We start from the raw sequence: 23,296 nt of genomic DNA, 5'->3' as shown, positions 1-23,296 counted from the left end.
TGACAGCTCTCCCAGTATTCAGGCCACTAACAGCTGCAGGAGCACCATTTAAATAACTAGTTATTGAAACCAGGTTACGAACTAGTTTGTCGAGTGAGTTTGCTCGCCAACCTCTGCACCTTTATTTCATCAAATGGTCTCAATCACTCAAGTACAGCTTCTCAATCACAATATAAAATGTGTTGGATCTCCCCCAGTTAATATTCCAACAACATAGAACAATGCGCTACAATGCTGAGAATTATATTTTGCGCTCTGTATCTTGCCCTTTGCTCTAGCTATTGTACTTGAGTTTGAACTGATTATCAAGATGAGTAAGAATTTTATTGTTCTGTCTGGGATATGTGACAATAAAACACTCTTGACTTAATTGTTTCTATGTAGGTTTGATCTGTTTGGATAGCATGGAAAACAAAAGCTTTTCACTGCACCGGTACATCCGACGAGAAAAACCTAAACCTTATCGGGCTACTTTCTCCATTCCACAACATTGTGCTGTGATGGAATTGCTTTCCTGCCTTTGCAAATGTTTTAATGCCCTTTGTGATTTAGTAGGTCTTTATTTTGGGTTGGAACAACAAATGAGCAGTCGGAAAGCAGAATGCATTTTTTCCTTTCCTCTATGTATCGCTAGATTGACCAGAAATGCTAGCATTTATTGCCCATGCCTAATTGCTCTTGTGAAAGTGACTGAGATGTCACCCGCCTTGAACCATTCCATTCTATCTGGTGAAGATACCCCAACAATTCTGTTGGGGAGGCTCCACCGGGATTTAGACACAGTGACAATGAAGGAACAGTGATGTATTTTTGAAACAGGGGATGACGGGTGATTTGGAGAGGAACCTACCAGTGATGGTGTTCCCATGGGCCCATTGTCCTGGAGGTGGGTGTTGCAGGCATGGGAGTTGCTAACTTTAGTCTCTAGAGATACAGCATGGAAACAAGCCCTTTGTCCCACCGAGACCGCACTGACCAGCGACCATCCTTACACTAGCACTGTCCTACACACTAGGGACAATCTACAATTCACAGAAGCCAATTAACCTACAAACCTGTACGTCTTTGTCTGGGAGGAAACTGGAGCACTGGGGGAAAACCCACGCGGTCAAAGGGAGAACGTACAAACTCTGCATAGACAACACCCGAGGTCAGGATCGAACGTCCGAATCTGTCATTGCTGTGTGACTAATTGCACTTGATCCATGCAGCAGACAAAACCCATCTGCATCAGTTGCAAGTGATGGGTCAATCAAACATGATGAGGGAGGACCTCATTGAAACTTACCGAATAGTGAAAGGCCTTGATACAGTGGTTGTGGAGAGGATGTTTCCACTGGTGGGAAAGTCTAGGACCAGAGGCTCAGGAAAAAAAGGATGTACCTTTAGAAAGTTGGAGGAATTTCTTTAGTCGGAGGGTGGTGAATCCATGGAAGTCATTACCACAAAGGGCTGTGGAGGCCAAGTCAATGGATATTTTTAGGGCAGAGATTGATAGATTCTTGATTAGTACAGGTGTCATGGGGAGAAGGCAGGAGAATTGAGTTGGAAAGGGAAAGATAGATCAGCCATGAATAAATGGCAGAGTAGACTTGATGGGCCAAATGGCCTAATTCTGCTACCACCAGGGGGGCGCCGCATGATGGCTACCTCACCTACAGCCTGTCTGTTGTTTTTGAACTTTTTTTGTTATTTTTGGTAAGTTTTAAAAGTTTGTGCAAATGTTCTCTGGTTTGTTTTATGTGGGGGGTGGGAGAAGGGGGAGGGGGAAACTTTTTTTTCCAATCTCTTACCTTGCCGGAGATCCAATTGTTTTGCGGGTCATATCTCCGGTCGCTCTGTGGCCTAACATCGTGGAGCTGGAGGCCTGTCTGGGACTGACTTTGAGCCTCTGTGGGGCAGTGGACTTACCATCTGAGCGTGCGATTCCTTGCCTGGATCGGAGCTCCAACCGCACCCTGGAGATTATCACATCGGGTTGAGACCAGTCGGGAGCTCCAACAGCCACATGACATTCGACTGGTCCCGACCCGGGGTAGATCGCTGGCGCGGGGGAGCTAAGATCCCCCCCCCCCCCCCCCCGATGATGGAGCTTGATCGCCCCGATGAGGAAGGCTCGCCGCCGACAATGGGAGTCAAGATCATCCCGTCTACGGAAGGTTAGAGGCCCCCGACTGCTGGAGGACAAAGAAGTGAGAGATTGAACTTTTTCTCACCTTCCATCACAGTGAGGAATGCGGAGGAATCACTGTGGTGGATGTTCATGTTAAAATGTATTTTGTTTGTCCTGTTGCTTTTTATTGTTATGACTGTATGGCAAATGAAGTTCCTTGTAAGTTGCAAAACATACTTGGCTAATAAAGTATTATTGTGATTGTGATTGATTGAGAGAACTTATGAACTAAACAGGATGAGGGACCCACATGGTGTCAAACTTCTTTGGTGTTGTTGAGACTGCACACATCCAACCAGGTGGATAGTTTGCAATCATATCCCTGAATTGGAGTCATACTTCATGGAAACAGGCCCTTCAGCCCAGCTCATCCATCTTACAAAAATCCAAGCATGTCCCATGTGTCTTCATTTGACCAAATGAATTTCCAACATTGTAAGTGTACCCATTTCTACAGTTTTTTTGGAAGCATAGATGCAGAAACAAAGAACTGCAGATGCTGGTTTATACCAAAGATAGACACAGTGCTGGATTAACACAGTGGGTCAGGCAGCATCTCTGGAGAAAAAGGATGGGCAACACTTCGGGTTGACCTGACCCGAAATGTCACCCATCCTTTTCCTCCAGAGATGCTTCCTGACACGTTGAGTTACTCCAGCACTTCGTGTCTAACCTTTGGAAGCATGTTCCATATCACCACCACCACCAAAAGGTTGTCGTTTGGGTCCATTTTAGGTTTAGGTTGATTATCGTCATGTGTGCTGAGGTTCAGTGAAAAGCTTTATTTTGTATACTATCCAAACAGAATAGAGGGGAAGCAAGTCATCTTGCCTTTGACTGCTTCCCCTCCCCCCCTCCACCATTAACGAAGGTGGACCCAGCCGGGTGGTGGCCGACAGTAGACAGGACTGTTCAGTAAACCTTTGTAACTTTGTCAGCCCCCAGAAACGTGGCGACACTTGTGTATTGCTTATGTGAGGTCATAATAATGGGGATATCAATGATCAGAAGCAAAATGGCATCGATCACCTTAACACCATTCAATGATACTTTGTCACATGTACTTAGCTACAGTGAAATGCTTTGTTTTTCATGCAACCGGTATGATTTTACTGTACATTGTACATGTGACAATAAAGTATCATTGAATGGTGTTTATGCGACTGATGCCATTTTGTTTCTGCTCATTGATATCCCCATTATTATGATGACTGCTCATCTCTATTTGGTAAGGACACACCCCGCAGATATTAAACCCAGCATTTCTGGGCAGCATTTACTCTTCAATCCCCTTGACTGGGACTTTTGCAAGAGCTCCCTGGAGAGGCTGGCATCAGGAGGGGGCGGGTGAGAGCAGGGGGATTGAATTACCGGAGACGGTGGTCCTAGGATTGAACGAAAAGATAGTACTTGCAAAGGTCAGGCCACTGAGGAATATTGACTAATACGAAATCTGCAGGCTATAAGCGTTCACCCACACTAACGTGCTGACAGATCTGAGGAACATTGCACTCTGCTGCACTTGTGATTTGAACTGAGAAACACTGCAGTGACAGAATGCAACTGGAGGCAGAGTTCCGCAGGTGATCTTGCTTCATTACCACATAAATGCCATTGCTGCACCGAGTGGTATTGTGTGCATGTCCGCCGCGGTTCAATTGGTTGTACTACTTAGAGTCATGCAGGATGGAAACGGCCCCTTCAGCCCAACTTGCCCACACCGACCAACATGCCCATCTAAACTAGTCCCACCTGCCTGGATTTGGCCCATTTCCCTCTAAACCTGTCCTATCCATGTACTTGTCTAATTGTTTCTTAAAGATTACGATAGTCCCTGCCTCTACTACCTCATCCGACAGCTCGTTCCAGACACCCACCACCCTTTGTGTGAAAGTTACCCCTCAGATTCCTATTAAATCTTTCCCACTTCACCTTAAACCCGTGTCCAATGGCTCTCAATTCACTTACTCTGGACAAGAGACTCTGTGCATTTATCCGATCCATTCCTCTCATGATTTTGTGTACCCCTATAAGATCATGCCTCATCATCCTGAGCTTGAAGGAATAGTCCCAACCTGCTCAACCTCTCCCTATAGCTCAGGCTCTCGAGTACTGCCTCTGAATTAGTAGGTTCTAGTTTCAGACACTTTCCAGAGGACTGTGTACTAAAATCTACACCGAGTGCTCTGCTAGGCAAATGCCACCCTTTCCATGGTAGGCAAGTACCTGGATAGGAAAGGTTCAGAGGGATATGGGCTCAACACAGGCAAATGAGACCAGTTTAGATGGGGCATCTAGGTTGGTATGTACAAGTTGGGCTGAAGGCCCCATTTCCATGCCGTATGACTATGATTCTACCAGGCATGGCTGTGGAAATAAAGGGAAACCTTGGTGCTGTTAGATCCCTCAGATTAACATAAATATCTTGTAGATAGACACAAAGTGCTGGAGTAACTCAGTGGGTCAGGCAGCATCTCTGGAGAAAAGGAATAGGTGACGTTTGGGTTGAGAACTTCCTTCAAGGACTGAGGAGAGGGAAACTAGAGGTATGAACAGGTTCAGAAAAAATCAGAGCCGGCACCGATCACCAAGGAAAGCTAGAGCCCGCAATGGTCCACTGTTGGCTGTGGAAGAGGTTATAACGAAGAGATTTATGGATGCAAGCAGTGAAACTAGCAGGCCGACTGGGGTGGGGTGGGACGGAGAGACAGGGAATGCAAGGATCACTTGAAATTGGAGAAATTCATACTGTTGGGTTGTAAGCTGCCTGTGAAATATGAATTGCTGTTCCTTCAATTTACGTTGGGCCTCACTCTAACAATGGTGGAAGCCTTAGACAGAAAAGTAAGTATGGGAATGGGAAGGGGAGTTCAAGTGTTTGGCAACCAGGAATGGGAAATATCCTGTGTTGCTATTTGAAGAAGGGAAGCTGGGATATTCCCAGTATCCTCGTCAATACTTATTCCCTATTCATTGGATTATCTTGCTCTTATATCACATTGTCATTTGTCCAGGTTTGCTATATGAAAATTGACTCTCATTTCCTAGACTGTAATAATGATTACATTAGTTGTAAAAACAGAAAACAAAGACTTGTCCAATTCTAGTCATTCCTACTTCTCCCTACTCCCATCTGGCAGAAGATACAGAAGCTTGAAAGTGCACACCACCAGACTCAGGAACAGCTTCTTCCCCTCTGTCACCAGGCTTGTGAACTGATTCACCTATTGTGGACATTGGACTTTTTCTATGGAACTGATGCGCTACAATACTGAGAACTATATTCCAGAGGGATATGGGCCAAAAGCTGCAAGGTGGAACTAGTGTAGATGGGGCATCTTGGCTGCTCTGGGCAAGTTGGGCCAAAGGGCCTGTTTTCATGCTGTATGATTCTAATTCTATGGCTCTACCACCACAAGCATTCTTTTGAACTTCCTGGCTGGGATCTCAGTGGGTTGAGCTAATCTTGGTGATGTTGTCCCATTCTCATTCCACTGGCTTGCCCGTCTGAAACTGCCACTGGTGACAGGGAGTTCCTTAGTTTAATAACGTGGAGATTTTTGAATCGGTATCTTTTTATTTCTTTTGGGGGAAAAAGTTGAAACAAATCACAAATGTGTAAAAACAGAATATAACTGGATCTCCATTGAGATCCCACTGCCTATCTCCAACATAGTTATCATTGATGAATTATATGGCTACTTACTCTGCAGACATTTGTTTGATGTGGGTTGTGTACATTGTTTTATCATGCGGGGCTCCGTGGGGTAATTAAAAAATCCACCAAATAAATGTCTAATTAAATCTAGTGCCAGAGTACAGGAAAGGGAAATTTGTACTTAAAAAATAAACAAAGCCGTGATTATTTTATTTTTTGCATTTGGCTTCCAGCAAATAGATTATGGACATGCCTTAAAAGATGAGCTTGCTCCCTGCAACCATCTGTAGAAATCATTAATTTGAGGCACGTCTTGAATCGGCCTGAGGATTTCTCCATGCTCTGCGTCAGAGATGCTGGTGTGAAGCCAGAGGGATGCAGGCAGCAATGTGAAGCACACTGACTGATCTTGGTCAGAATGTCATCATGATAATGTTCACAGGCTGCTCTTTAGCCAAGCACCATACGCTTCCATCAGCTTCTGCTTTTTGTTTAAAACAACAAAGCACAGCGTGCTGACTAGCTATCTAAACTTATTTTTAGTTTTGCTTAGAGCTACAGCATCCCTTCTGCCCACCCAGTCCACACCGACCATCAATCACCCGTTCACACTAGTTCGATGTTATTCCACTCTCTCCCTACACACTAGAGACAATTTACAGAGGGCCATTTTACCTACAAACACGCACGTCTTTAGGACGTGGGAGGAAACCCACGTGGTCACAGGGAAGACTTGCAAACTCCATGCAGAAAGCACCCAAGGTCAGGATCGAACCCGGGTCTCTAGCACTATGAGACAGCGGCTCCACCTGCTGCACCACCCTGACCTCACCCTTCTGCTGAAATCCAGATTTGCACAGTGATTGGATGTTGGAAGTGTGTTACATTGTAGCAAGTTTGCTCAGAATTTAGTGATTAGGAATTTTAATTGCAATTCATTTTTATTGCCATCACTTTGGAAATCTGTCTGAGAGAAAGCACGTGTTGTGAGGAATATAAACTTCACCATAATGATGGTTTTATGATCATATGGGTACTAGACCATAAGATATAGGAACAGAATTAGGCAGTTCCACCCATCAGGTCTGCTCCACCATTCAATCAGAGAAACATAGAAAATAGGTGCAGGAGTAGGCCATTCGACCCTTCGAGCCAGCACTGCCATTCAATATGATCATGGCTGATCATCCAAAATCCTGCTTTCTCCCCATATCCCTTGATTCTGTAGCCCCAAGAACTATATCCAACCCTCTCTTGCATACATCCAGTGAATTCGCCTTCACTGCCTTCTGTGGCAGAGAATTCCACAGATTCACAACTCTCTGGGTGAAAATGTTTTTCTTGATCTCAATCCTAAATGGCCTACCACTTATTCTTAAACTGCCCCCTGGTTCTGGACTCGCCCAACATCGGGAACATTTCTTCCTGCATCTAGCCTGTCCAATCGCTTAAGAATTTTATATGGTTCTATAAGATTCCCTCTTATCCTTCTAAATTCCAGTGAATACAAGCCCAGTTGATCCACCATCCCGAGAATTAATCTGGTGAACCTACACTGCACTCCCTCAATAGCAAGAATGTCCTTCCTCAAATTAGGAAACCAAAACTGCACAAAATACTCCAGGTGTTCTCACCAGGGCCCTGTACAACTGCAGTCAGACCTCCTTACTCCTATTCTCAAATCCTCTCACTATGAAGGCCAACATGCCACTTGCTTTCTTCACTGCCACCCAGCTTTGTGTCCTCAAACCTGGATATTTTACATTTTATTCCTTCGTCTAGATCATGGCTAGTCTATTTCTCCCTCAGCCCAAGGTTATTGGAGAAACAAGGAACTGCAGATGCTGGGTAAATAGAAGCCCTCCTCCAGAATATCTGGGTTTTATAGGGAGTAGGGTAACCAGGTTCAAGTGGCCAAACCAAAATCAGCTAATTGGACCCAGCCCTTACCAATGATGCTGTGGATTGGCCTCTTTTGGCCACTCACTCAGTTAAAGAGATCAGAGCGACATCCAAGGATGGGGCTATTGTGACACCTTCATGATTTTATATACCTCTAGTAGGCCACTCCTCAGTCTCCTAATCTCCAGGGAAAAGAAGACCCAGCCTATCCACCCTCTCCTTAGAGCTCAAACCCATTCCTGGTAATGTTCTTGTAAATCTCCTCCTTACCCTTTCCAGTCTAATGAGACCCTTTCTATAGCAGGGCAACCAGAACTGGACACAGTGCTCTAAATGTGGCCTCACCAACCTGTACAGCTGTAACATGTCAACCCTACTCCTGTACTCAATGAAGGCATGTCATGAAACCATCAGCCCAACTCGTCCATGCCAACCAAGATGCCCCATCTAAGCTAGTCCCATTTGCCCTCATTTAGTTCGTATCTCTCTAAACCTTTCCTATCCACATACCTGTCCAATTGTCTTTTAAATGTTGCTATTGTACCTGCCTCAACTACCTCTTCTGGCAGCTCATTCCATATACCTGCCACCTTCTGAGTGAAAAAGTTGCCCCTCAGCTTCCTAGTAAATCTTCCCCCTCTCATCTTAAAGTGTGAGAGTGTGTGTGCCAAATGTCTTCTTCACCAGACTGTTCACTTCTGTTGCCACCATCGTGGAGTTCCATACCTGCACCACGCGCTCTCTCTGTTCTACAACACTGCCCAGGTTCCTACCGTTCACTATGTATGTCCTGCCTTGGTTTGTCCTACCAAATTGCAACATCTCACATTTATCTGAATCCATCTGCCATTCCTTAAGCCATTGACCGAGTTGATCAAGATCCCATTGTAATTGTACAAAGAAGGCAGATGACAAAGAGGAAGAACACGAATTCTGCTGAATTTAATTACCAAATCCATTAGACGTCCACAAACTAAATGCTAATCAAATTGAACTAAGAATATGGAGTTATAAATAAATCTGGTTACTATCTTGGCTTCGGTAAACCAATTACTGAAAGTATATAAAATTATAAAAGGCATAGATAGACAGGCAGAACCTTTTTAGACAGTCAGAACCTTTTGGCTAGGATGGAAAAATAAATACTAGAGGGCATAGCTTTAAGGTGAGAGGGGCAAAGTTTAGGGGAGATGTGCGGCACAACTTTATGGCACAGAGGGTGGTAAGTACCTGGAACGCACTGCCAGGGTTGGTGATTGGGGCAGATATGACAGTGGCATTTAAGATGCTTTTGGATAGGCACATGGATATGGAAGGATATGGATTACGATCATGTAGATAAGAGATGGTCTTGGCATCATGTTCAGCAGAGACATTGTGGGCTGAAGGGCCTGATCCTGTGCTGTACTATTCTATGTTCAAAGGTGATAAATTTGCTATTCTAATGATTGAGATTGAATTAGATTTATCTAATCCTCCAACCTAATGCTTTCCTGAAGTTTCATAATGAAGCACAGTATTTGGAACACTATATTTTGACTGTTTCAACTGTCAGATATAACTCGGAGGTGCTTTTCCATGCACTGGATGTCTAAAATTACCACTAAACACAACCAAAAATGCTGATGTGAATGAAGACTGATTGGAATTTATTCTTCTTCTCTTTGCAGTCTGTTCGCAGTACTCGAGGGGAGTGTTCGCCATCTTCGGCATGTACGACAAGAGGTCTGTGCACACACTGACATCTTTCTGTGGAGCACTGCACATTTCCTTGATCACGCCAAGTTTCCCGACAGAGGGAGAGAGCCAGTTCGTGCTCCAGCTACGGCCATCTTTGAGAGGGGTATTACTCAGCCTGCTCGACCACTATGAGTGGACTAAATTTGTCTTCTTGTACGACACTGATCGAGGTGAGTTTGAATATATCACCACTCAGCTTTGAACTTGTGTGTTTACAGCATCCATTTAATGCTCCAGTCAAGGATGAGTAGAACAGGGCGGCACAGTGGCGCAGTGGTAGAGTTGCTGCCTTACAGCACAGTGGCGCAGTGGTAGAGTTGCTGCCTTACAGCACAGTGGCGCAGTGGTAGAGTTGCTGCCTTACAGCTCAGTGGCGCAGTGGTAGAGTTGCTGCCTTACGGCACCAGAGATCTGGGTTCGATCCTGACCAAGGGTGATGTCTGTACGGAGTTTGTATGTTCTCTCTGTGACCTGCGTAGGTTTTCTCCAGAATCTTTGGTTTTCTCCCGCACTCTAAAGATGTACAGGGTTGGCTTGGCTTGGTATAATTGTAAATTGTCCTTAGTGTGTGTAGGATTGTCCTTAGTGTGTGTAGGATAGTGGTAGTGTGTGGGGACACTGGTCGGTGTGGACTCGTGGGCCAAGGGCCTGTTTCAGTGCTGTATCTCCAAAACCTAGAACTAAACTAAACAGGCCATGTTTTGGGCACACGGGTGCCAACATCCACGTTGACTGTTTTATTCTGTGTTACAATATCTGTATTTTAATACATCGGATGTAGAACAAAAAAAGGTGCACCACAAGAACAGGTGCTTCGACCCACATTTTCTGGGCTGAACGGTGCCTGGTTATACCAATCTTAGCTGCCTGTGCATGATCCATATCCCTTTAGAAAGGATGGACCTTTAGAAAGGAGATGTGGAGGGATTTCTTTAGTCAGAGGGTGGTGAATCTGTGGAATTCATTGCCACAGACAGCTGTGGAGGACGTCATTGTGTGGGGATTAACAGATACTTGAATGGTGAGAGTGTCAAGGGTTATGAGGAGAAGGCAGGAGAATGGGACCGAGAGGGAAAAATAGATCAGCCACGATTGAATGGCGGAGTAGACTCGTTGGGTAAATAGCCTTCTTCTGCTTGCATGACTTATGAACTTATCCCACCATTTCCTTCATATCCATGTGCCTATCAATAAGCCTGGTAAACACCACTATCGTATCTGCCTCCCCTACCACCCATGGCAGTGCGTTCCAGATACCCACCACCCTCTGTCAAAGGACTTGCCCCGCTCATCTCCTTTATACCTTGCCCCTCTTACCTTCAAGCTATGCCCCCTAAGCTTTGATATTTCCACCCTGGGTTAAAAACCTTCTGGCTTTCAACCTCATCTATTCCTCTCATAATTGTACATACTTCTATCAGGTCACACCTCAACCTCCAGGAACCTCGTTCCAGAAAAAACAGTCCAAGTTTGTCCAACCTCTCCCTGTAGCTAATATCACCTACTCAAGGCAGCATTCTAGTAAACTGTTTTTTTCCAGGTTTATTCTTCTAATTTATTCATTTTGATCATTTCAATCAAATGCCAGATGGAAGAGCAGATTTGGACAGCCCCATGTGGTGATCAAGATTGAATTTTGAGATTTGCTTTAATGCTTTAATGAATATAAATTGATAATCCACCAACTCATAATCCTTGTGTACTAAAGAACTGCTAAACTATTTGATATGTGATTTAAGCCCTTTGAAAGTGTCTAGATGATCAAATGGTGGTCTGTCCAATATAAAGTCACCTAGCAATAATTAACATTTTTTAGCTTTAGGCTTTATAGATACAGCGCAGAAACTGGCCCTTCGGTCCACCAAGTCCGCGCTGACCAGTGATCACGCCATACACTAGCACTATCCTACACACGAGGGACAATTTTTTTTTACCAAAGCCAATTAACCTACAAAACTGTACACCTTTGGAATTATGGGAGGAACCCGGAGCATCCGGAGAAAACCCACATGGTCACAGGGAGAGTGTACAAATTCCGTTCAGACAGCACCCGTAGTCAACACCGAACCCGGGCTCTGGCACTGTGAGGCAGCAGCTCGACCACTGCTCGACTGTGTCATCCCAAATATGGTGAATATGTTGTTTCGTCTCTTGTATGGAAATGGACTGCCGGAAGTTTATTGCCTTCTTTTCCTCTTCTTGTGTCTTTTCCTTCGTCTTTGTAAAGGTGCCATTTTCAAAACCTTTTCAAAGTTTTGTGACCCTCAGAATTTCTCAGTCGCAAAATAACAGATGATATTACCTCATCCTCCATGGTTAATCCATCGGTAATGAGTGAAATGTGCAATCCATGTGCTTGATGCTCATACAGACTGCTTGATGGTACTGCCACCTACTGGTACCATCTCAGTGCATTGAGATGAGAGCAGGCAACACATCTGTCCGCTTCCTGTTGACACATCATAAGGAAACCAAGACTGCATTTCTTTCCCACTTCTCAATTCTCTAAAGGTAAATATTGATAACTTTCATGGGGCCAACAGTGAGGATGCCTTTTCATTCGCACACGCCATAATCCGGCACAGAATAGTACTTATTTCCTGATTATGGAGAAATTGGCAAGCATATTATTGGTGCCAATTAATTGAACTGTTCAGAAGAAAGGAAATGGCACAATTAATGTGCTTTTGGTTTACTGAAGCTTATCTCCGAAGTGAAACTATTGTCTGAAGAAAGGTCCCGATCTGAAATATCACCCATCCTTTTTTTCCTTTTGCTACCTGACCCGCTGAGTTCCTCCAGCACTTTGTGTCTTTCTTTGGTATAAACCAGCATCTTCAGTTCCTTGATTCCATTTTCGTCCAAATTTCATGTCTTGTGGGTGTGTATGTGTGTGCGCGCATGTGCATTTATGTGTATGCATGTCTGTGTGTGCAGGCATGGGTGTTTATGTGTGTGCATGTCTGTGTGTATGCATGTGTGTTTGTGTGTATGCATGCCTGTGTGTGTACGCATATGTGTATGCATGTCTGTATGTGCTCATGTGTGTTTGTGTGTTTGCAAGGGGTGACATAGAATCAGGAAATGTAGAATCAGTATGGATAGAAATGAGGAATTGTAAGGGTAAAAAGACCCTAATGGGAGTTATCTACAGGCCCCCAAACAGTAGGCTCGACATAGGGTACAACGATATCTGGGCCGAATGGCCTACTCCTGCACCTATTGTCTATTGCCTATTGTCTATTGTGTATGTGCATGTTTGTGTGTGTGTTCATGTGTGTTTGTGTGTGTCCATGGCTGTGTGTGTACGCATGTGTATGGAAGTTTAACATCTCTTTGGTCCAGAGCTTTGCATGGTCACCTTGAACTGGACTAATTAAGCAGCTGACTAAAACATGAAAATAACACATTTCGGGAAAAGCCATTTTTGTGCACACTTTTGTCACAATGGTTTGAATGGGTTCCCCCCTGTATTAAATACAACCAAACAATGAATCATTCCTCCTCGCCTTTCTATTTCAGTCCCTTTTAATGGTAAATATTGACATAAAATGCTGTAGTAACTCAGCGGGTCAGGCATCATCTCTGGAGAAATTGGATAGTGCAAGATAATCTGCAATGAGGTAGATGGTAGGTCAGGAGCTCACTATAACTGGTTCAGTTGCCTGACCACAGCTGGGAAGAAACTGTCCCTGAATCTGGAGGTGTGCATTTTCACACTTCTACACCTCTTGCATGATAAAAGAGGGAGTGACCAGGGTGAGACTGGTCCTTGATTATGCTGGTGGCCTTGCCGAGGCAGCTTGAAGTGGAAATGGAAGTGTTGTTGGTTTGTGAGATGTTCTGGGCTATGACATAAAACAAACCAAGGAACACGAAAACATACTTTTAACACATACTAAAAATAACAAAAAAGAAGAATGGACAGACAGATTGTTGGCAAGGCACCTTATTTCTATTTTGTTAGCAAAATGCATTCCGAGCAACCTGCTGCTGAGATGGAGATTGAAGATCAGTTGGATGCACAGTGGAGGCCAGTAGGTGCTAACAGGGAGTTGAAGAATATTCCCAAGTGAAGTATGTGGCTCCTGGACCCCAAGATGAACAGCTTTAGACGTTAGAGATACAGCGTGAAAACAGGCCCTTCGGCCCACCGTATCCGCGCTGACCCGGGATCACCCCATACACCAGCAATATCCCACACACTAGGAACAAGTTACAATTTTACCAAAGCCAATTAACTTACAAACCTGCATGTCTTTGGAGTGTGGGAGAAAACCGAGGCACCCGGAGAAAATCTACACGGTCACAGGAAGAATGTGCAAATTCCGTACAGACAGTACCTGTTGCCAGGATCAAACCCGGGTCTCTGGCGATGAGAAGCAGCAACTCTACCGCTGTGCTACTGTGCCGCCTGATGCTTGAAAACTGAAAACGTTTCTCTTTTGGACCAGTCAACGACGCTGCTGATTTGGCCACATAGCAAACAGCAGTATTACGTCAAAGCTGCCTCAGGATCCTTTTGATGTGAAAGTCTGTCAGATTTCAAAAGCTAAATGGTTCTTTTCTTTTTTTTGGTATGTGTCTGTGTAGCTCTTTGAAGGCCCTCATCAAAATGGTGGCGGTGAGAGCAGGGGTGCGGGCGTGAACAATGATGTCACCATCGTCCTTGACCTTCCTGGCAAAATAGATGTAAATCACCGCTCACACTTCACCCTAACTTCAAACAGAATTACAACTTACTTGTAGCTTTGAGTTGTTCATGACTCTTTGTAAGTGCCATTGGCTCTGGGAGTAATATTTCTTAAGCAGGGAAGAGAAACATCCTCGAGTGCTCTTTCAATGTTAATTAAAAGGGAGCCAGTCTCTTAAAGCCAGTCACTGGGAAATAAAAACAGCCTAAGGTCCTAGAAATGGGTTATTTTTGTGTATGTGTAGGTAATCCAGATCAGTTATGTTCAGTACACACAGCTGTTATCATTTGTTTTATGGTCATTAATGTTAACCCTGGATAGATGAAGGGATAGATAGTCTTCATTGCCTGAGCTGTAACTTGGTGGAATGAATGGATAGATGTTATACAATGCATTGCTTTTTGTTCCATTGTAAAAGGCGAGCATTCTTCCATTCATATATCACCTTCCATAATTTCAAGCTGCCCAGAGGCCCTTTTCGAAGACTATTAACTTCTGGCACCAGTTATTCAAGGCACCAGTTTCTGCAAACTAGATTTCTGCAAATGATGATGAGTTTAAGTGTTGCTTTGTTAAGGGGCTGTCCCACTTAGGCAATCTTTTTGGCGACTGCCGGCGACTGTCAAAGTCGTAGCAGATCGGCAAACTTTTCTTTTACCCAATGACAATGACCACGATAATGCCGTCAGGTCAAGATTACAGCGTCTTCTGAAACATCGCGAAAATTCCCACGCTGTCAATGCTTCTCCGGTGTCCTGGTTTTCACTGAAATCACTGACAAGTTGGTAAGTACTTGAGAGTTTTGAACTATAACACCTTGTATGGGTTACTTAAAAACCAAGCATCACTGTAACAAGGAATAAACAGGATTTGCTTCCAGTTTACTAATAGCTGTATTAAAAAAAGAATTTAAGTGGTTAAGTGGATTTTTGTGAAAAGTGTGTGGGCATTCTTTGAAAATGTACGGGAGATGCATATCTGGTTTCTGGGTTGCATATCTGGGTTTGGAGCCCACTTTAAATGTAATGGCTGAGCCCAAAAACATCGCAAAAATTCCCACGCTTACCTGACCGTCAAACTGTCGCCTCCAATCTACCTGTCAAATGTCTTGACGGTAAATAAATTGGTTAAACACAAGCATTTTATGGTATTTTGAAATGACTTTACTTATTTTAATATTATGTGCTTCTAAATGCATCTTAAGAGAACCTATCAAACCTGGGGACAGCAGGCGACAGCACCCGCAATAAGCAACGATGCCTGGCGACAAGCCAGCTGTCGCTGAGAAATTTCAAACCGTTTGATTTCTTGGCGACGCGCCGAGATCCACTACGATCTTTGGAAGACTCCTCACGATCATGCCTGCGACACCCCGGCGAACTGTTGGCGACAGCCTAGTCGGCGGCAGTCGCCTTAAAATCGTCTTAAGTGGGACAGGCCCTTTAGTGATGCACTTTAGTGAGGGATAAATATTGGTCAGGACATCAGGAAGAACTTCAGCCTGAAGAAGGGGACTCCGGCGAAGGCAGACAACAGTGCAAGATAGACACAAAAATTATCTAGGGTGGCACGGTGGCGCAGTGGTAGAGTTGCAGCCTTACAGCGCCAGAGACCCGGGTTTGATCCTGACTACGGGTGCTGTCCAAAAGAGCATTTGTACTTTTTCCCCGTGACTGCATGGGTTTACTTCAGGTGTTCTGGTTTCCTCCCACACTCCAAAGATGTTCAAGGTTTAGGTTAATTGGCTTCGGTTAAAATATTGTAAATTGTCCCTAGTGTGCAGGACAGTGTTAGTGTACGAGTGATCGCTGATCGGCGCAGACCCAGTGGGCCAAAGGGCCTGTTTCCATGCTGTATTTCTAAAGTCTAAAGTTACTGTTTTAATGTAAGGCACCGGTTTCTGCAAACCAGATTCCTGGTGATGAGATTAAGTGTTACTTTATTAGTGGCTTTGAGGATAAATATTGGTCGGGACATCAGGAAGAACTTCAGTCTGAAGAAGGGTCCGGACCCGAAACATCACCTATCCACATGTCCTCCAAAGATGCTGCCTGACCCACTGAGAGACTCCAGCACTTTGTGTTTTACTCAGGTAGAACTCTTTTGCTCTTGTTCCAGCAGCAGTAAAAGGTTGTTATTGTGAGAGGAGCCATTTTGTTTCTCACCTCATCTTTAGGATATGTTATTTTTGTGTCGAGGGCCCAGACATGTTTACCTGAAACTATTTGAGTTGTGTTCCTGCAATGTACTGTTCAAAGGAACTGTGAATTATTCTGTGCTGTGAAAACAATCAGATTTGCAAAGTTAGAAATAGTTCAAGGTGAGAGTGAATTAAAATTTTAACAGGGACGTTGCCTTAATTGAATCATGGAACAACTCCGAAAATAGCACAACTAAAGAAGTGAACTGCCTCTGATTTCTCAGAAATTTTTTGATATGCAATGGGGTGGAAAAATATTTTCTAATGCTTTGGGGTTTCAGGCAGTCAAGCAGTGCAAGAATAAGAGTGATACAAGGTTAAATGGATTGGGACCCTATTGCTCCTGAAGTCAGATAACATGTCTGACCTGTGCTGGCCTATATATATTTGGTAATAGCTATTGTAAGAAACAATTGGCTCAGGAGTCCAGGACTGGGGGACATACAGTAATCAAAACAGACCCTGCCTGGTACATGCTGAAAGCAAGGGGTACTCTGACATTTGCTGCTGCATTATATGTAAATATATGGACAGGTCCAGCTTCACTTCTGCTGTGAAACCGCATACTTCTCTGAAAGCGGCACCACAGGTAGATTGGGTGGTAAAGAAGGCTTTTGGCACATTGGCCTCCGTCAGTCAGGTTGCTGAGTATAGAAAATGACAGTATGCTGGAGTAACTCCACAGGTCAGGCAGCATCTCTGGAGAATGTGGATAAGTCTGGATACCACACAACAAAAAAAGTTTTCACTCTACTTTGGTACACATGACAATTAACTAAACGAAGAACTAAGAGGAATTAGGTGATGTTTTGACCTCAACACGAAACATCCCCTATCCATGTTCTCCAGAGATGCTGACTGACCTGCTGAGTTACTCCAGCACTTCATGTCCTTTTGTGTTTTAACAAATATCTGCAGTTCTTTGTTTCTATTTACTGAGTGTAGAAGTTGGGACTTTATGCTACAGTTGTACAAGATATTAGTGGGGTCGCATTTGGAGAATTGTGTTCAGTTTTGGTCACACTGCTTTTGGAATGAAGTCATTAAGTTGGAAAGAGCACAGAGAAGATTTACAAGGATGTTCATAAGATCATAAGTGATAGCAGCAGAATTAGGCCATTTGGCCCATCAAGCCTACTCTGCCATTCAATCATGGCTGATCTATCTCTCCTTTCTAACCCCATTCTCCTGCCTTCTCCCCATAACCTCTGACACCACGATACCTGAACACAACCTCTTACCAGAACTTGATGACCTGAACTAGAGGGAGAGGTTGAGCAGGCTAGGACCCAAATCCTAGGAGCACAGGCTGCCATTACGTCATCATTACTGTTTTTGATGGTGGGGCAGTTTGGTTGTGGGGAACAAAAATATCTACTGGCATTTAAAGATAGTGTGCACTCCCAAAAGGAGATGCACCAAGATAACGATAGCGTGCACTCCCAAAAGGGGATGCATCAAGTAGCTGCAGACAGAATGCATCCACAACTCTGCAAATTCTTGCATTTTGGGCAGAGCTGTTGCAAAACCAAGTCATGTCACTTTATCGATAAATGTCTGACGCGTATTGAGATATATCAATAATGTGATCAGGTCCTAGTTTAGATTAGTTTACATAGAAACATAGAAAATAGGTGCAGGAGGAGGCCATTCGGTCCTTCGAGCCAGCACCGCCATTCATTGTGATCATGGCTGATCGTCCACAATCAGTAACCAACTTCTCCCCATATCCCTTGATTCCACTAGCCCCCAGAGCTCTATCTAACTCTCTCTTAAATTCATCCAGTGATTTGGCCTCCACTGCCCTCTGTGGCAGAGAATTCCACAAATTTACAACTCTCTGGGTGAAAAAGTTCCTTCTCACCTCAGTTTTAAATGGCCTCCCCTTTATTCTAAGACTGTGGCCCCTGGTTCTGGACTCCCCCAACATTGGGGGAACATTTTTCCTGCATCTAGCTTGTCCAGTCCTTTTAAAATTTTATATGTCTCTATAAGATCCCTTCTCATCCTTCTAAACTCCAGTGATTACAAGCCTAGTCTTTTCAATCTTTCCTCATATGACAAGTTAGTTTTGTTTAGAGATACAGCGTGGAAACAGGACCTTCGGCCCACCGAGTCTGTGCCGACCAGCGATCCTTGTACACTAACACTATCCTATGCACTATGGACAATTTACATTTTTTTTTACCGAAGTCAATTAACCTACAAACCTGCACATCTTTGGAGTGTGGGAGGAAAGAGGAGCACCTGGTACAAAACCCATGCGGTCACGGGGAGAACGTACAAACTCCAGTACAAACAGCACCCATAGTCAGGATCGAACCTGGATTGCTGGCGCTGTAAGGCTGCAACATTACAGCTGCGCCACCGTTGCACAACAAAATAAATAAATAAATAATATATATATAACTATAAACTAAATAAACTTAAGTTGGGCTTTTTCATATTGTAAGCTGAGAGAGAAGAGGAGAAAATGACAAGCAAGCCAAAATGGTTTTATCAAGAACTCTACGAATAGATGTGTGAAGTTAATAGCTGAGTCCTGAAACTCAGCGCCTGATGTGTTTACACCATCACCCGGGACAGATGAGATGAAACTTGACGAGCAATCGATTTTCCGCACCAACCTAGGGATAGGGGCATGTTTCAAAATTATTTCAGAAGTTATTTTGTGAGATTAATTTGAAGTGATGTTTTGTCACGTCCCCACGCAGAACTCAAAAGTGGCTGTGGAAAACAGCACTGACGGCAGAAGTTAGTGCTCTCATAGAGACAGAGTCATACAGCGTGGAAACAAACCCTTCAGCCCAACTTGCCCACACTGACCAACATGTCACATCTACACTTGTCCCACCTGTTTACGTTTGGCCCATTTCCCTCTAAACTAACCTTATCCATGTACCTGTCCATATGTTTCTTAAATGTTGTGATAGTTCCTGCTTCAACAACCTCCTCTGGCAGCTCGTTCCATATACCCATATGAAAAAGTTAGCCCTTAGGTTCCTATTAAATCTTTCCCCCCTTACCTTAAATCTATGTCCTCTGGTTCTCGATTCCCCTAATCTGGGCAAGAGACTCTCATGAACTTTACTTCTTTACATTCTACAAATACCTTAATCTCAATCTAACACTACTCACTTTCTGGGGGCGAGCCTGCCGTAAAACATGACTTATATTGGAATAAACTAATCAGAAATTATTTTAGACTTTTCTTTAGAGATACAGCATGGAAACAGGCTCTTCAGCCCACCAAGTCCACGCCCACCAGCAATCTCCCCATATACTAGCACTATCCTACACACTATGGACAATTTACAAATTTTCTGAAGCCAACTAACCTACGTACCTAACATCTTTGGAATGTGGGAGGAAACTGGAGAACCTGGAGGAAACCCAAGCAGTTACGGGGAGAAAGTCTATACAAGACGGCACCCAAAGTCAGGATCGAGCCCGGACCTCTTGCACTGCAATGTAGTAACTCTACCGCTCCGCCATTGTGCCTCCCCAGGCAATGGACTTATGAGGTGTTTGCACAGCAAACAACCAGAACCCAAACCAGAATTGTTGGAGCTTTTCCTGAAATTGGCTTTATTCCCTCTAGATTTTTGCCTTCTTCAGATTTAATATAACCAACAGTAAATAACCAGCAGTAAGATTGCATTACTGAATGGAGAAGGCCACTAGCCTTCCATAAGGATGCAATAAAAGTTAACAGAATTCTCGGTTTTAACAGAATAACATACAAAAGGTAAGAGCTAACAATGAGCCAATATAAACCTGATTAACAATTCAAAATACTGCTATTGTATCGCGTCCCATGGTTTCTGAAGGATAATGAGGCTTTTGAGAGAATAGTGTACTGATACACTACAAACCTGACTGGTACAAAGAAACACATTTACAAAGGAAGGCTGATTTAAAAGGGAATTCATTGTGTTGTGGCATAGGGTATTTTGTGATATAATCAAAATAGTTACGTTAGTGTATGATAGCAGATTGTGATTGTTAGCTGAGAGGTTACAGGTGAGACATGAAATAAATGAAAATCTTCAGCATTTTGTATCTTTCTTCGGTATAAACTAGCATCTGCGTTCCTTCCTACACATGAAATAAATCAAACGGTGCAGGAAGAGAGGAAAAAAGTCTTCATGTTGAGGGGGGGGTTGCTGTGGCTGAGGCTAAATTTCAGTAATACAGTAAATCCTCGTAATTATGGAGCTCTTATAATGGATTTCGGTTATAGCGGAGAGACCTGCCCACCATCACCACCAGGCCAGGCTGCTGGAGCCATTCCCGGCCCACACATGTTCCACCACCTCCACGACTGCCAACCCTTACCTGCACTGTGGCCACCGGCGGGCCGCGACCATTGACTCCGCCGATCTTTGCCTCTCCCCCGCTGCCAGCAGGCCGAGGCCGTCAAATCACCTGGATTCTAGGCCCAGTTCCAGACCGAGAGTCTGAAGAAGGGTCTCGACCCGAAACATCACCCACTCTTTTCCCCCAAAGATGCTGCCTGACCCGCTGAATGACTCCAGCACTTTGTATGTATCTTTGGTGGACTGATTAAGACTGTTTACCTGGATGTAAAGTAAATGGTAACGCGGTTTGGTTAGGACATGTGGTAAGTTTGCCTATTATTAGAGACATCCATTTCTGTGTACTTTCAATATGTTCCTATCCCTGACATTTCAAGTGGAAAGGCCAATCTGACTGATTTAATTGAATCTCGCTCAATGTCAACAAAACCAAGGAACTAATCATTGACTTCAGAAAAGGGAGGTAAGGAGGCTGCATGCCAATTTTCATCAGTGGACATAGACGTCATCACAGAGAAGCCATTCCTGCACGGTGGAGCAGCGGTAGAGTTGCTGCCTCACAGCGCCAGAGACCCAGGGTTCACTCCTGACTATGGGTACTGTCTGTATGGTGGTTTGTATGTTCTCCCCATGACTGTGTGGGTTTTCTCCGGGTGCCCTGGTTTCCTCCCACATTCCAGTTCAGGCAACATCTCTGGAGAAAAGGAATAGGTGATGTTTCAGGTCAGGACCTTCTTCATACTGGACACTTCCTCAAAGTAGGTATATGTTGGGGAGATTTTGTGGTTGAGCAGACAAAATGTGTAGGAAGGAACTGCAGATGCTGGTTTATACTGAAGATGGACCAGGTTCAGCATCTGAAGAAGGGTCCCGACCCAAAACATCATCTATTCCTTCTCTCCAGAGATACTGCCTGACCCACTGAGTTACTCCAGCACTTTGTGTCTATCTTCAACTCCTAAACTTATTTGCTTTGAGTGGTTTTGTTGTCATGTTCATTTGCAGGCATAACAGATGGATCTATTATTGGTGGGAACAAAGTGACTCTGCTTTCATTTAGTGGAAGGACGAGGTCCATGATGGAAACACAACTATTTACTGCTGATAAATGTCATTTGTTGGACCTTGATTAAGTTGTAACCGACAGGATGGGGAAAATTCTTTGAGAAGTAACATATAAAGGCACAAGTTATCACATGCTTCAACTTGTTAACATTAATGAAGGTATTGAGGAAAGAAGTTGTCATTAATTACAATAGAGTGAGGACTGAGATGCATTCTCTAAAAGATGCCAAAGTTAGGAGCTTTAGTCTTTAGTTTCAGAGATACAGCATAGAAACAGGTCCGTCGGCCCACCTATCCCTGCCAACCAGCGATCATCTGCACACTTGTTCTCTACACCAGGGACAATTTACAGAGGCCAATTAACCTATAAACCTGTACATCTTTGCAGTGTGGGAGGAAACCGGAGCACCCGGAGATAACTCATGCAGTCATAGGGAGAACATACTGTACAAAACTCCGTGCAGACAGCACCCGTGGTCAGCATCGAACCTGGGTCTCTGGCACTGGAAGGCAGCAACTCTAGCACTGTGCCACCATGCTGCCCTGAAAGACATATGGCAAAAGATTATCCTTATTAAGAGTATATTAGTGACATAAAAGTGCTTGTTGAGAAATTCTGTGCTGATCTCCTTGGGCCGAGAGGTTAACAAATGTGCTTTCGTAATATCCATTGAGAGAAGATGTTAATTTGAGGGAGGATGTATGATTTGTGTTGGAATTAGCACATTACCATTTGAGTTGTGACAACGAATGCTGAGAACAGTCGGCTGACAGCCATTAGCAATCCAGCTACTCTCACTCACTGGAGGCCCTCAAACCACCACAGTTCTGACTGCAATGGTAATGTCCCTGCTCCCTCAGTGCCAAGACACACACACAGCTGAATGACATTATGGCTCACACATTAGCTTTGGCTTAACCTCTTTTTGCTTGTAACTCAATAAGTAAATTTCTGTCATACATGTTTATCTGCTGCATACGTTAGAATCATGTAAGAATGATTGATTTATTAGCTCTCAGCTTCTGGATGAATTGGTCATTCTTGGAATTTTTTATAAGTTTTAGTTTTGTAGATACAGCATGGAAACAGGCCCTTCGGTCCACCGAGTCTGCACCGACCAGCGACATTAACACTATCCTCCACACACGAGGGACAATTTACACTTATACCAAGCCAATTAACCTACAAACCTGTATGTCTTTGGAGTGTGGAAGGAAACCGAAGATCTCGGACAAAAACCCAAGCAGGTCACGGGGAGAACATGCAAATTCCGTACAGACAGAACCCGTAGTCAGGGATCGAACCTGTGTCTCTGGCGCTGCAAGTGCTGTAAGGCAGCAACTCTACTGCTGAGCGCCCTAGGTTATGGTCAGGGTTATGGGGTTTTATTTCAAGATAATAAAAACTTACGGTATCTTCCTCTTTGCTCTGTCTGTTGTACAAGTTTGAACTGATTGTACCCATGTATGGTATATCTGATCTGTTTGGATAGCATGCAAAACAAAGCTTTTACTGTACCTCAGTACTGTGACAATAATAAATCT

At 44.0% G+C, this 23,296-nt stretch overlaps 1 protein-coding gene across 13 annotated transcripts in view; it reads left to right on the top strand.

Moving 5' to 3' along the window:
• The window catches only part of LOC144595252 (glutamate receptor 4), a 172,964-nt gene that overhangs the window by 18,499 nt on the left and 131,169 nt on the right, over nt 1-23,296 (top strand). For all 13 annotated transcript variants that reach the window (XR_013547475.1, XM_078402511.1, XM_078402509.1 and 10 more), the window contains exon 3: nt 9,404-9,643. Coding sequence is in view for 12 of the 13 variants with exons in the window: in XM_078402511.1 (XP_078258637.1) it covers nt 9,404-9,643 (240 nt within the window). In the remaining variant the exon portion in view is untranslated. The remainder of the gene's footprint in view (nt 1-9,403; nt 9,644-23,296) is intronic.

Source organism: Rhinoraja longicauda, chromosome 7, assembly GCF_053455715.1.
Source record: "Rhinoraja longicauda isolate Sanriku21f chromosome 7, sRhiLon1.1, whole genome shotgun sequence".
Lineage (NCBI taxonomy): Eukaryota > Metazoa > Chordata > Chondrichthyes > Rajiformes > Arhynchobatidae > Rhinoraja > Rhinoraja longicauda.
Note: the sequence above shows the minus strand (reverse complement) of the source record. Positions and strands in the feature narration are given on the sequence as shown.